At 46.7% G+C, this 14041-nt stretch overlaps 1 protein-coding gene across 4 annotated transcripts in view; it reads right to left on the bottom strand.

Annotated features, from left to right (window-relative positions):
• Window positions 1-14041, bottom strand: part of PHF20L1 (PHD finger protein 20 like 1) — a 764530-nt gene that overhangs the window by 498468 nt on the left and 252021 nt on the right. For all 4 annotated transcript variants that reach the window (XM_069220776.1, XM_069220778.1, XM_069220775.1 and 1 more), the window contains one exon: window positions 11333-11524. In XM_069220776.1, the coding sequence (XP_069076877.1) occupies window positions 11333-11524 (192 nt within the window). The remainder of the gene's footprint in view (window positions 1-11332; window positions 11525-14041) is intronic.

The raw sequence follows: 14041 nt of genomic DNA, 5'->3' as shown, positions 1-14041 counted from the left end.
AGTAACTATAAAGTGCGCTCTAAGGTAACTATAACTCGTGCCCTTGTCACACACAGCTAATTACTCCACATATTACATCACAGATGACACCTAAGGCATCATTGATATTATCAATGCAACATGTGCAATAAAATTATTGATGAGCAAAGTAGGCATGGCGGATACGCAACTTATAGTACTTACCTTAGGGCGCAAGTTATAGTTAGTTACTTCAGTTAACTATAACTGCTGAATTTCTATGGTTTCTGTAGTGAATTCAGAACTGAACTATAACGTTATAATGGGCTGGTGGGAGGAGCAGGTGTACACGTAGTTGGTTGATTTTGAAGATCATGTAATTTTGTGGGCAAGAAATATTGATGACATTTTCATTATCTGGAAAGGCAGCGAGATCTCGGACAATAGGTTTATTTCCAGTCTCAATGACAACACATATAATATTCAACTTTCTGGATATGTGATTAAGACATTGTAGGAAAGTGGCTCCTTTTGCAGTACCCCCCACTTTTTGCCTGATATTGATGCTGACTTGACAGAGTGTGCTGGCCTGTTAACCAGGCCCCAGCACCAGTGTTCTTTCCCTAAAAATGTACCATTGGTTCCACAATTAACACACCCCTGGCACACACAAGTCCCTTGTAAAAGGACCCAGTGGTACCAAGGGCCCTGTGACCAGGGAAAGTCCCTAGGGGCTGCAGCAGGTGTTGTGCCACCCTAAGGGACCCCTCACCTAATACAAGCACACTGCCATTGAGGAGTGTGTGTTGGTGGGGAGAAAAAGGCAAAGTCGACATGGCATCCCCCTCAGGGTGCCATGCACACAAAATACTGCCTATGGCATAGGTAAGTCAACCCTCTAGCAAGCCTTAAAGCCCTAAGGCAGGATGCACTATACCACAAGTGAGGGAATAGCTGCATGAGCAATATGCCCCTACAGTGTCTAAGTCCATTCTTAGACATTGTAAGTACAGAGTATATGGTCTGGGAGTTTGTCAAAACGAACTCCACAGTTCCATAATGGCTACACTGAATACTGGGAAGTTTGGTATCAAACTTCTCAGAATAATAAACCCACAGATGTCAGAGTTGAATTTATTAAAAAATGCACACATAGGGCATCTTAGAGATACCCCCATATTTTACCCAATCATTCAGTGCAGGACTGACCGGTCTGTGCCAGCCTGCCACGGAGCCTGCCACTTCGTGCTCTCTGCGGCCAGAAACAAAGCCTGCACTGGGTGGAGGTGCTTCACACCTCCCCCCTGCTGGAACTTTAACACCTAGTGGTGAGCCTCAAAGGCTCAGGCTTTGTGTTACAATGCCCCGGGCACTACAGCCAGTGAAGATGCCCAGCCCCCGTACAATGGCCCACTTTTGGCGGCAAGTCCCGAGGGATCATGAGAAAAACACGGAGGAGTCACCCCCTCAGCCAGGACCACCCCTAAGGGGTCCTGAGCTGAAGTGACGCCCTCCTTGAAAAATCCTCTAACTTGCCTTGGAAGATTAGGCCCATTAGGGACAGGGATGTGCCCCCCTCCCCAAAGGGAGTGGGAACAAGGAGGGTGTAGTCACCCTCAGGGACAGTAGCCATTGGCTACTGCCCTCTGACCCAAACACATGCCTAAATTTAGTATTTAGGGGCGACCACCTCTTCAGATTCCAGACGATCTCAAGAAAGAAGGACTGCTGAGCTGAAAACCCGGCAGAGAAGAGGAGACACCAACTGACTCGGCCACAGCCCTACCAGCCAGTCTCCTACTCCAAAAATCTGCAAGAAAAGAAGCAATGCGTTCTACAGGACCAGCGACCCCTGAAAAAGCCTCCAGGGGACTGACTGCATTACAGAGGGCCAAGAAACTCCCGTGGACAGCAGACCTGTCCAAAAAGAAGAGAAAGAAACCATCTTTAAAAGGACTCTCACCTCACTCCAGAAGCGTGAGTCCCCACTACTCTGCACCCGACGCCCCTGGCCTGTGTCCAGAGAAACCAACTAGCCACAGAGGATCCCCAGGCGACTGACGACTTGTCCACCCTGGGCTGACCTCTCTACACCTCCATGACGATGCCTGCAGAGGGAATCCCGAGGAACCCCATAACAGCGACTACACGGGACGAATTATGTCACCTGCAGAAGCACTGCACCTGTAGGCCCCAGGCCAGAGGAAAACCGATCACCGGTGCAGCAATGACCAGCTGGCGGCCCTCACCCTTGCCCTCTCGGTGGCTTGCCCAAGAGGCCTCACTGTGCCCTGCCTGCAGCGCATAAGTGACCCCCGGGTCCCTCCATAGAGTATTGAGAACCCGACGCCTTGTCTGCACACTGTACCCGGCCGGCCCTGTGCCGCTAAGGGTGTGGTTTTTGTGCCTACTTAGGCCCCCTCCACTGCTCCTTCAAACTCCCTGGTGTGCTCACCTACAACATGGGTACTTTACCTGCCAGCAGATCGGAACCAGAGTACCCTATGTCTCCATAGCGGCCCACATTATTTTGGCTCCTGTTTGACCTCCGCACCTAACTAGCCCTGTGTTGCTGGTTGATTGGGGTTATCTTGAACCCCCAACGGTGTGCTACTTATGCCCCGGGGAGTGAACCCGTAAGTTTGTTACTTTCCTCAAAAATTGTACTTTACTTACCTTCCCCAGGAACTGTTGAAAATTGAAGTGTCCAATTTTAAAACAGCTTTTTGCCATTTTAAAGAAAACTGTGTACATTGTTGATTCCATTCAAAGTTCTAAGTATTACTGTGTAAAGTAACTTTCATTTAATGTACTTACCTGCTGAATGAATCTTGTGGTTCTAGAAATCAATTAACATAAGTATATTTTTCTATATAAAAACCTACTGGCCTGAAGTTAAGTCATTGAGTGTGTGTATTCACTTATTGCTTGTCTGTGTACACAACAAATGCTTAACACTACCCTCTGATAAGCCTAACAGCTCGACCACACTACCACAAATAGAATATTAGTATTATCGCCTCTGTCAAGCCTCTTGGGGAACCCCTGGACTCTGTACAAACTATATCTTATTTTGATATAGTATATACAGAGCCAGCTTGCTACAGCATGGAAGTGCTGGAGTCTTCCTCCGACAGGTGTTGTGTGGTCGAGGGGAGGTTTACGGATTCACTGCTTTACAGTGGATGCCTGTGTGTTGCGGCACCTTTCCCTCTACCGTTGTTGTTTGCCCTTATAAAGGAACCTCTGAAATAATCTCTGGTGTATGAGGACTGGGGTTGCATTTGTTGGGATGTAGAGTTAACCGTGGAGGAAGACTTATATGTTCCTCTAAAGCCTGAGTAACAAAAGGAGCCCCTGTGTGTGGGAGTTATTAATGCACCCATCGCTTTGGCTGTATCAGTGTCTTTCTTCATCTTGTCTAATTTTATGTCCAAACAGGTACTCCTTATCAAAGGGCATATTTTAAACTGCCTGCTGGACCTCTGGTATGAAACCAGAACACCAAAGCCATGTGTGCCTTCTTAGGAGGAGGATGGTATTTACAGCCCTGGCCACTGTGTATGCTGCATCGAGGGTGCACCGTATACAGTTGCTGGTGATAACTTGTCCTTCAGTGACCAGTTTCTGCCCTCTTTTGTGGTGTTCTTCTGGGAGGCATTGCAACAGTTCCTCAGTTTCAATCCCATGTGCCCAATCATATCGGGCCAAGAGGGCCTGCGAATTGGCAATGCGCTAATGGTTTGAGGCATGCGCTGCCACCCTCTTCCAAGCAGTATCAATACGTTTGCTCTCCCTTTCGGGAGGAGGAGAGTCCCCAGTGGTTTGACTATTTGTCCGTTTACGGGCAGTGGTGGCAACAACAGAGTCAGGCGGAACCTGACTCCTAATAAAGATGGGAGCTGAGGGAGCTGCCTTGTATTTTTTAACCTGGGGGGGGGGTTGGGGGTGATTACTGTAGAATGGACTGCCTCCTTGAATATATCTACTGTGTGTGTCATCACACCAGAAAGCATGGGAAGGAATTGGGTGTTCCTATGGGATGAAGAAAAGGTGTAAAATATAAAGTCCCGCTCCATGGCTTTCTTATGGAGCTGCACATTATGGAACACTGCCACTCTGGAGATAACCTGCTGGTATAAGGTAGTATCTTCTAGAGGGGCAGAGCGAGCTGGATAAAGGTCTGGATCATTCGGAGTGGTGGGATCCGGATCATAAGCATCCCATGGGTCAGTGTCATCTAATGGTCCCTCTAACCCCCCGCCATTGTAAGTGTGGATACCCTTGAGGAGGATCATTAAGTGTGTCATGTACAGGGGGTTGTGCAGAGGGAGGAGGTGTAGGAAGCTGGCTCTGTATATACTACATCAAAATGAGGTATAGTGTGCAGAGTCCAGGGATTTTACAAAGGTTTACCAGAGGCTAAAGTAGATAACAGCATTGCTCTTTTTTTTTGTACACACACAAGCAATAAAGTGAAGCACAAATTAAATGACTAACTCCAGGCCAAGGTTTTTTATGTAGCAAAAATATATGTTGTTACTTTATTTCTAGAACCACAAGATTCAAGTTGCAGGTAAGTACATTTGCAAGTAAGTATTCAACATATGTATCAATACCACTTTGTTTCAAATTGGCAAGTTAAATAGTTTTCAACTAATTAGCAGTAATCGGTTTTAAAAGTTGACAGTGAAATTTTCATAAACAGTTCTAGGGGGGAGTAAAAGTTAGTACGATTTGAAGGTAAGTACAAGACTTACAGTTCCAGTCTCTGGGGTTAGAATGTCCACAGGTTGGGGTTCAAGTTAACCCCAAATACCCACCATCAGCAACACGGGGCAGGCCAGGTGCAGAGGTCAAAGTTGAGGTTGGTTTAACATGGGCTCCTAAGGAGACTGAGGGCACTCTGAATCAGGGCTGCTTGCAGGTAAGTACCCGCATCTTCGGAGGGCATACCTTGGGGGTTCAGAGGAGCACCGGACGAGCCACAGGGCAGCATAACACACACACACACACACACCCTCAGCGGTGCGGGGGGGTGCAGGGTGCAAACATAGCGTTAGGCTCCCAATGCTTTTCTATAGGAGGGCTTCGGGGGCCAGAAAGATGCAACAGGTGAGGTCCAGGGGGTCGGTTCCGGGAAACCAAAGGCTGGACAATGAGAGGGGCCACCTGCTGGACGTTGCTGCACCAAAGGTCGAATCCCCCAAGGTCAGGGGGCTGCGGGTGCAGGAGTATTTTTTGATGTCAGGAATCTTCACCAGGTTCTGACGCGGTCATGGGGGTCCTCCGGATTCAGGCTGCAGGAGTTGTGGTGGTAGACAGGAGGGTTTAACCCAGGGTGGGCACTTGCTCAGAATCGCCTGGGGACCCGTTCTAGTCAGTTGGGCCACCTGGACACTGGCCGGGGGCGTTGGGTGCAGAGTGGACAGGATTTGCAGATCCGTGCAGGCTCTGAAGTCCTTGGATGGAGTTTCTTCTTGGACAGGGCCGCTGTCCACAGGAGTTCTTGGTCCTCTGTGTAGCAGGCAGACATCTGGAGGCTTTTCGGAGTTCGCTGGTCCTGCACTATGCGTCCCTTTCTTTTTGCAGGGCTTTTGAAGCTGGAGACAGGCCAGTAGGGCTGGGGACAAGACAGTTTGCGTCTTCAGTTTTACTTGCAGGGGTTTCACCTTAGCAGTCCTTCTTCTTCTTCTTCTTGTGCAGTCACCAGGAATCTGATGAGCTAGGTTCAGGGGCGCTCATAAATCCTGGATTTCGGGCTCTTACAGGAGTCAGGGGTCAGTAGACAATGGCTACTGTCCCCACAGGTGGCTACACCCTTCTTGTGTCCACTTCCTTTGAGGAGGGGGACACAGACCTAACTCTATCGGTCCCAGTCCTCCAAACTAAGATGGACGAATTTGCAAGGAGGGGGGTCACCTAAGCTCTGGGCAACTTAGGGGTAGTCCCAGCTGAGGTGGTCACTCCTCCTTGTTTTTCCTAAGTTTCCTGTCGAACATGCCGCCAAAAGCGGGGCTTTGTCTGGGGAACGGGTATCTCCACTAGCTGGAGTGCCCTGGGACACTGTGACAAGAGGCCTGAGCCTTTGAGGCTCACCGCCAGGTGTTACTGTTCCTGCAGGGGGGAGAGGAAAGCACCTTAACTCAGTGCAGGCTTTGTTTCCGGCAACCGAGAGCACAAAGACTCTCACCCCATGTGGTCACAAAATGGTCTCTTAGTGGTAGGCTGGTACAGACCAGTCAGTCCTGCACTAAAGGATTAGGTAAGATACAGGAGGCATCTCTAAGATGCCCTCTGGGTGCATTTTTCAATAAATCCAACACTTGCATCAGTGTGGGTTTATTGCGCTGAGACGTTTGATACCAAACTACGCAGTATTCAGTGAAGCCATTATGGAGCTGTGGAGTTCATCATGACAAACTCCCAAGCCCATATTCTCAATATGGCCACTCTGCACTTACAATGTCTAAGAATGGACTTAGACACTGTAGGGGCATATTGCTTGTGTAGCAATGCCCTCACCTGTGGTATAGCGCACCATGCTTTAGGACTGTAAGGCCTGCTAGAGGGGTTACTTACCTATGCCACAGGCAGTGGTCTGTGGGCATGGCACCCTGGGAGGGATCCCATGTTGAATTTGTCTTTTTCTCCCCATCAGCACACACAAGCTACAATGGCAGTGTACATGTGCTTGGTGAGCGGTCCCCCAGGGTGGCATATTACATGCTGCAGCCCTTGGGGACCTTCCTTGGCCACAGGGCCCTTGGTACCATCAGTAACTTTTACAAGGGACCTAACTGTGTGCCAGGGGTGTGCCAATTGTGGGGGAAATGGTACACTTTTTGGGAAAGAACACTGGTGCTGGGCCTGGTTAACAGGATCCCAGCACACTCTCAGTCAAGCTGGCATCAACATCAGGCAAAATGTGGGGGAAAGGGGCAACCATGCCAACAAGAGCACTTCCCTGCAGGAGGTGAAGGAGGCTGAAGCGACTGTTGAGGAGGAAGAGGAGAAGGAGGAAGTGGAGAAGGATGTGGAGAAGAAGGATGTGTAGGAAACTGGCCTGGTGTGTGGTGGGTACCTAAGGTACTTACACCTTATACCAGGTCCAGGTATCCCCGATTAGTGTAGTATATACAGTTTCTAGAAGCCAGGCTCTCTAATGGTAGCTGTGGATGAGCAGCCAAGGCTCATCTAGGAGACATGCAAAGCTCATGCAATACCACTGTAGTCACACAGCATTTACTTACACACATGAAAGACAACACAACTGTTAAGAAGATAAAGGCTCTTTATTAAAGTAACAGTAACAAATCACTAGAAAGGCAATACTCCAATAGGAGGTAAGTAAACACACCAAATATGTTCACCACTAATCAGAAGTAGGCATAGAAAGTGATAGAAAACAGTGCAATCGCAAATAGACAATAGTGACCCGAGGGGGGAGCCCAAACCATATAGTAAACAAATAGAATGCGAATGCAGGACCACCATCTAGGTAAGCGGAATGTGTAGAGAGGAACTGGGGGAACTAGGAAACCACAAAAGAAAGTACCGCAGTGCCCCCTAGCGACCAGGAAGAAAGAAGTAAGTTTGTGGATTTTCCCCAGACGACTCAAAAGGACTAAAAAGAAGATAATGCAACACCCTGACAAGACTGCAAGAAACCAGCGGTGGCTTCCTGAAGAGGAAGACCTGTGGAAGAAGGAGACCAAGTCCATAAGTCGCAGGAGTGTCCGTTGGTGGTAGAAGCCACTACCCACCTGTCTGTGGTTGCAGGAGTTGGTTGATGGTCAGTAATGCAGTCCTGGAATCGGAGGATGCAGTCGACGTCCCACGCCGGATCTAAGATTACAGTTGGTCAATGGCTTGGATAAGCCACCAACAAGCCTTGGCAAAGTCTCAAGAAGTCTCAATGAAGCAAAAGTGGGGCTGCCAGAGAACAGCAAGGGCCAGGAGGACTTAACCCATGTGTGTGTGTGGTGGGGAGGGGGTTCAGGGGAGGTGGGCGGACAGTCCTGGAGGACCCCCAGCAAGGCAGAGAGTCCACAGAAGAACAGGCAGCCCCACAGGAGACCCACTAGACGAGGAACCAGGAGTCACAGAGGAGCTGACGCAGTACAACTGGAGAAGGGTCCCACGCCTCTGGAGAAGCACACTGAGGGTTGTGCATCGCAAGGAAGAGTGATGGGGGCGGGGGCTACATGACCCTGAAGATCCCTTGGAGGAGATGCCAACACACCTTGGTAGCTGCAAGAGACGCAGTGCATGGGGGTACTGTCATGCGTGGGAAGGCAAAGTCTTACCTCCATCAAAGTTGGACAGCTGGCAGACAGGACCAAGGGAACCACTCCAGGCCACCACCCGTGATACAGGATCCACGCAGCTCAGGAAGAGAGGAGATCCACGCAGCCATTCGTCATTGCAGTTGGCGCCTGAGGATGCAGGGGAGTGACTCCTTCACTCCAAGGGAGATTGCTTCATCCTTCTCGTGCAGACTTAAGACTTGCTGCTCTCAGAGGATGCACAGCCGGGGAAATGTTGCAGAAGCTGGAAGGAGCCGTGGAAACAACGTTGCAAGCAGAGTCTTCATCGTGGATTCAGATTGTAGGTTTGTGGAGGGTCCAGTCGCAGTTCCAGTGGCCAGAAGTCAAAGTAGAGGTTGCAGAGGAGTCCTGCTGGGATCTTGCTAACCAGACTGGAGGATCGACCCCAGAGAGAGACCCTAAATAGCTCTGAAAGGGGGACTGGTCACCTAGCCAGGTGACCACCTATCAGGAGGGGGCTGTGACGTCACCTGTCTGACCTGGTCACTCCGATGCTCCAAGAGGCCTCTGCCCACTTTGGATTCAAGATGACAGAATCAAGGGACCATATGGAGGAGTTCTGGGCACCACCTCTGGGGTGGTAATGGACAGGGGAGTGGTCACTCCACTTTCCATTGTCCAGTTTGGCACCAGAGCATGGACTGGAGGCCCCTGAGCAGATGCAGACTAGTTTATGCAAGGAGGGCACCAAATGTGCCCTTCAAAGCATACCAGTGGGTTGTGGAGGCTACCCCTCCCAAGCCACGTAACACCTATTTCCCGAGGGAGAGGATGTTAATCCCCCCCCCCCCTTTCCCAAAGCCCCAAGGCAAATCATTTGTTCAGCCTTCCTGGGCTTGCGCTGATCAAGAAGCAGGAGGGCAGAAACCTGCCAGGGGGGGCAGCAGCTTGGGCTGCCTGGATAATCCCAGAAGGCTGGTAGGAGCAATGCTGGAGGTCCACTAAGGAGCCCCCAAAGTGCATGGAATCATACTTCCAAATACTGGCAACAGTATTAGGGTATGATTCTGACATGTTTGATACCAAACATGCCTAGGTTTGGAGTTACCATTATGCAGCTAGACAGAGGTAGTGACCTATGTCCAGTACACGCGTAAAATGGTGTCCCTGCACTAACGAAGTCCATGAAAATGGAGCTGGAGTTTATGGGGGCACCTCTGCTCATGCAGGTAGCTGCACCCTGCCCTCTGACTTACAGTGGCCTGGTGCAGCGACCTGTACTGAAAAAGGGTGCATGCACCCTTTCACGCAGGCTGCAATGGCAGGTCTGCAGATACACTTTGCATGGACTTCCCATGGGTGGCTTAATTCATGCTGCAGCCCATGGGGAACCCCTTGTGCCACAATGCCCTGGTACTATATACTAGGGACTTACAAGGTGGCACCCGTATGCCAAATGTGGGGTGTGTGTGGTCCAAGCAACCAAATTTAAAAGGAGAGCGAGAGCACAGTCACTGGGGTCCTGGTTAGCAGGATCACACTGAACACAGTCAAACACACTGACAAACAGGCAAACAGTGGGGGTAAGCATGCTAAAAAGAGGCTACTTTCCTACAGGATGGTAGACCGGGCTGGTGGCCTTGTCCTTTGTCTTTTCCTTGAAGGGATAGCTATGTCCAAGGCCTCTTCAAATGTTAACTTCCTTTTTTGGAGGGCTAAGAAAGGAAGAAGTTGCAATAATGTGACAAGTTCCCTTCTTGGGTGTATAGTTTTCTTTGTCTAGCATCCATTTACTCATGGATTGGCTCGACAGGTAAAGGAGTGGTGGAAGGCTAGTCTTGTGAATTTTCGTTAGCGGCGAGGTGGATGAAAGTGGCTGCCGGGTCTTTGCCGGGTTTCGTATCAACACCAAAACGAGTTATTGGTCCGAAGAGCCTGAGGTTGAGGCCAAGGCTTTAGTATTGTAGCAATCTTTGGCGCAGGGCCTGAAGGTAGGGAGGCCAAGGCAGTCTTTTGGCACCGACCATGGCCAGGAGGCAGTGGCGGTCCGGCATCCTCTAGAAGCAGTAGTGGGGACTTTCTGGAGTGCTTAGGTAGGGGAGCAGGGCCACATTACTCATGTGCAGGGAGAAGGTAAGTCCTGCATCTCAATAGCGAGATCCACATTTGAGTCTGAGCTATCTTCAATGGAGAAGACTCCCTCCTCCTCAGCAGTTGGCTCCTCCCGAGCATGTTCTTCATCAAATCCAGGATGTTTGATGGTTTCTGTGCCGTTTCTGGTCGTCGAGCCCTCTGGTCCCAAAGAGTCTTTTTCGACCAGAATGATTTGCAAGCATCATAGTCGGCCTCACAATGGTCAGGAGAAAAGCAGCGGATGCACACAAGGTGCTGCTCAGTGTGTGGATATTTTGCTTGGCAACACAAACGAAAACGTGTACGTTCCATCAGAAGAACATTTTTATTGATGCAGGAGACATGCGTAAGGTAGACCCGAGACTGGTGGCAAAGCTCCGAAGGGCGGTCGGACAAAGCCCAGACCAACAAAATTTGCAGGAAGAACAGTAGTAAAAATGAGCAATCACATCAATGCAGTTGTAACAGTAAGAAAATGCGACAGAACCGTACTGATTGAAGACACAGAGCAGAGGCACACACATACAAACCAGACAGCAGAGAGAAAACAATCCAACAAAGGAGTTGATGCCCATGCGCAATATCACAGAGAGGAGGGGTCACTCGATCTTGTGACGCGAAGGACTTCTTCGAAGAAAAACAACTTGCACTATTCCGGACCCAACACTAGATGGTAGGACTATGCAGAACATGTGTATCTATAGCCACACCAAACATGCCAACGAACATAAAATTAACTCATTTAGCAGGGGCACCTTCCTTGCTGAACCAAGCAAATGAATATAGTAGAAACCTTACATATTTGAATGTTGAGTAAATTAAATAAACACAATGTAAATGCAGTTTTTATTTTTGCAAATCTAATACTCTAAAGTGCTAGCCAATCTTAAAACAAAACTTCATTTTGCAAGTGTGAAATAAAGGACCTCTGATTTAGATGCACCAAAACACTGTGATATTACTACTTCTACCTTGGGCTGTTGAAGCAGTTCTTCCATCAGTAACAGCATTTGATGTCAATGTTAGTACATCTTCCATTTCTGCATGTATGTACTCTTTGGGAAATACTGGGACTAAAGGAGCTTGAACTTCAGCACTGCGACTCAGATCAAGTGGGAGACATGGCACAAACTTCTCCAAAGACAAAGGAGAAACTTGAGGTGCTAGACAAAGCAAAAAAGTAGTTCACTATTAAGATGTGGATAAATAAGATAAGTGACAGTTTTTTTTATTTTAAAGGAACGCAAAAGTAATTATGAAACTTACTGAAAACAGAAAGGGTTTATATCAAATAAAGCCTTAGATTTAATTAAATGGTCCTTTGTTAAATGTTCTTGTAATGCAATAGGTGACACAAAAGTATTTTTTCTTACATTTTCATAAGTACTCTTAACTGAAGTATGTTTTTTCTAATATCTAGCTTCTAAATACACATGTAACTCTTGCAGTTATATCATACTATGTAATGCCCTTTTCGTATGCGTAAAGTGATTTCATTACATACCACCGGCTTCAAGGGGCTGCAAACCGAAAGAGTAGGGGATTAAGGAAATCACAAGTCTTTGGCTTTCTTCAAAATGCAAGGTGAACCCTAGTCTTCTGGACAGCATGTGGCAAGGAACCTAATTTGTTATAATGGCCAACCCAAAGGAAAAATAATCTTGCCCCTGCTATCACTGCAGAAAGGAGAACTACCACAACTAGGCTCAGAATTAAGCAGCTTAGGCTTCAGGGTTTAGCAATTAGGAACATAGGAATTACTGCTGGATACACTTAATAACCAGGCACAGAAATATTAACTGTGATGATTGCTTGAGAGGGATTCAAACTTACAAAAGGTGGTTTTAAAAGGCAAAGTATTTAAGAGACCATAAAGTTACTTACATACAGTAACGCATTATCTGGTAAAGAAAGGGTCTAGCTGCAGATTCTTTACTTTAAAACGCTCCCCAGGCACAAGGCTTTTCCCTATAGCACGTCTGTGAGGTGGAAGAGGGTGTCGCACAACTCTGTATCAACGTCATCCAGTGGATGTGACGTTGACCAAGTCCATGTAACCCCTTCGCTGATGTCTGTTACTTCTGTGACTATTTTTCACACTCAAAAAGTAAAGCTTCACAAAGAAACTGCCTATTGAAACCGTGAACTAAAAGAAAACCACCCTAGTGTCAATTAATCATTGAATTCTTAATTCAGGATATCAATAATCAAATTGAAATCTATGAGACAAAAGACCCCGTCGAAGAGCGGGGAGGAAGGGAGAGTCATTAAGCAATCTCTGGCTAGATCCTGTCTCTACCAGATAATTCGTTACCGAAGGTAAGTAACTTATTCGTCTGATAGAGACAACCAACCATGGATTCCTTATTTTAGAATCAGATACCAAAGACATACCATCCCCGCAGGCGGGTCTGCGAACTGAGACCATTAAAAGTCTCTCACTAGAACAAAACTGGTTTGTAACAAGATAAAGAGACCGGACACCCATAATGTAAGGGAGAAAAAAGTACTCTGCAACATAAAAACCTGTGGAAGGAATCACAGGCAAGTAAAGTAATAAGACATTAAAAAGCATAGGAATAGAATTATCCAAGTTAGTATGACCAATCGGTGTCAAAAGTCAACCAACAATATGAATATAAAACTATTCGCACCCTTAATTAGATCAAAATCCATGTTTGCTCACCCTATAAGAACTGTGGAAATGACCACAATAATAAAAGTCATAAGGACATTAAAAACATGGGGATAATGTTACTCATGACAGCAGGACATTTTGCCAATGACAATATAAATATAAATGTATTTGCTATTTTGTCCAGAGCCAGTCTGCAAGTTCAATGCTAGTGACACACAGATCAGCATGCCATGCCACTGAGCAATACTTTTTTGCTATATGAAAGTCTATCCCAGCCAGATCTGCTCAAAAAAAGAAAAAAAAAAGAAAAAACATAGAACGGTCCATCTCCTGTGGATAAATCATAAAGAATGCTCTATTTAAAAAGTCAGAGACAACAATAGCAATTATTGTCATAGAAGCAGTCTCTTTCTTAGGAAAATCAACTAGAGATAATATATATACACCTCTAGGATGTCCCTATAATATATACAAACATGGGAGAAAAATAAATAAACGCCTATGTACTAACAACAGAAAATTATTAAATATAGATATAAAAATAAATCCAAGCAATCAGTCAGACAATACTGTCATAACAGTATAAAAACTATAGTGTGCATTATACCACTTAGGCAAGCCCACAGCCATCCCAATCATCAGATTAATGCAAATTGCCTGAGACACCACCATCAAGCAATAGTAGTATAAAGTTTAATAAGATAGTAAGTAAGAAAAAGAACCAAGGTTAGTACCTTGCCCTATTATATAATTATAGATCCATTTACAGATGAACTGGAAAAGGTCTTCTATAAGTAAACCAAAAAAAATGTGTTAAAAAAAAAAAAACTATTAAAAGACTAATCCAACTGATGTATAAAATAAACATCAATTTGTATATTCTATTTAGGGACAACACTCAACAAGGTGTAAACCCAAACTAGAATTTATAAGGTAAACACCTAGTCTTCTTTTGTACAGCATATACGAACATCCTCACAGAGAACAAAAAAGTACGCTATTAGAGGGTAAATTCCTTCAGAAAAGAAGGAAATCTTAAGTA

This window comes from Pleurodeles waltl, chromosome 2_2 (genome assembly GCF_031143425.1).
Source record: "Pleurodeles waltl isolate 20211129_DDA chromosome 2_2, aPleWal1.hap1.20221129, whole genome shotgun sequence".
NCBI classification, from domain to species: Eukaryota; Metazoa; Chordata; class Amphibia; order Caudata; family Salamandridae; genus Pleurodeles; species Pleurodeles waltl.
Note: the sequence above shows the minus strand (reverse complement) of the source record. Positions and strands in the feature narration are given on the sequence as shown.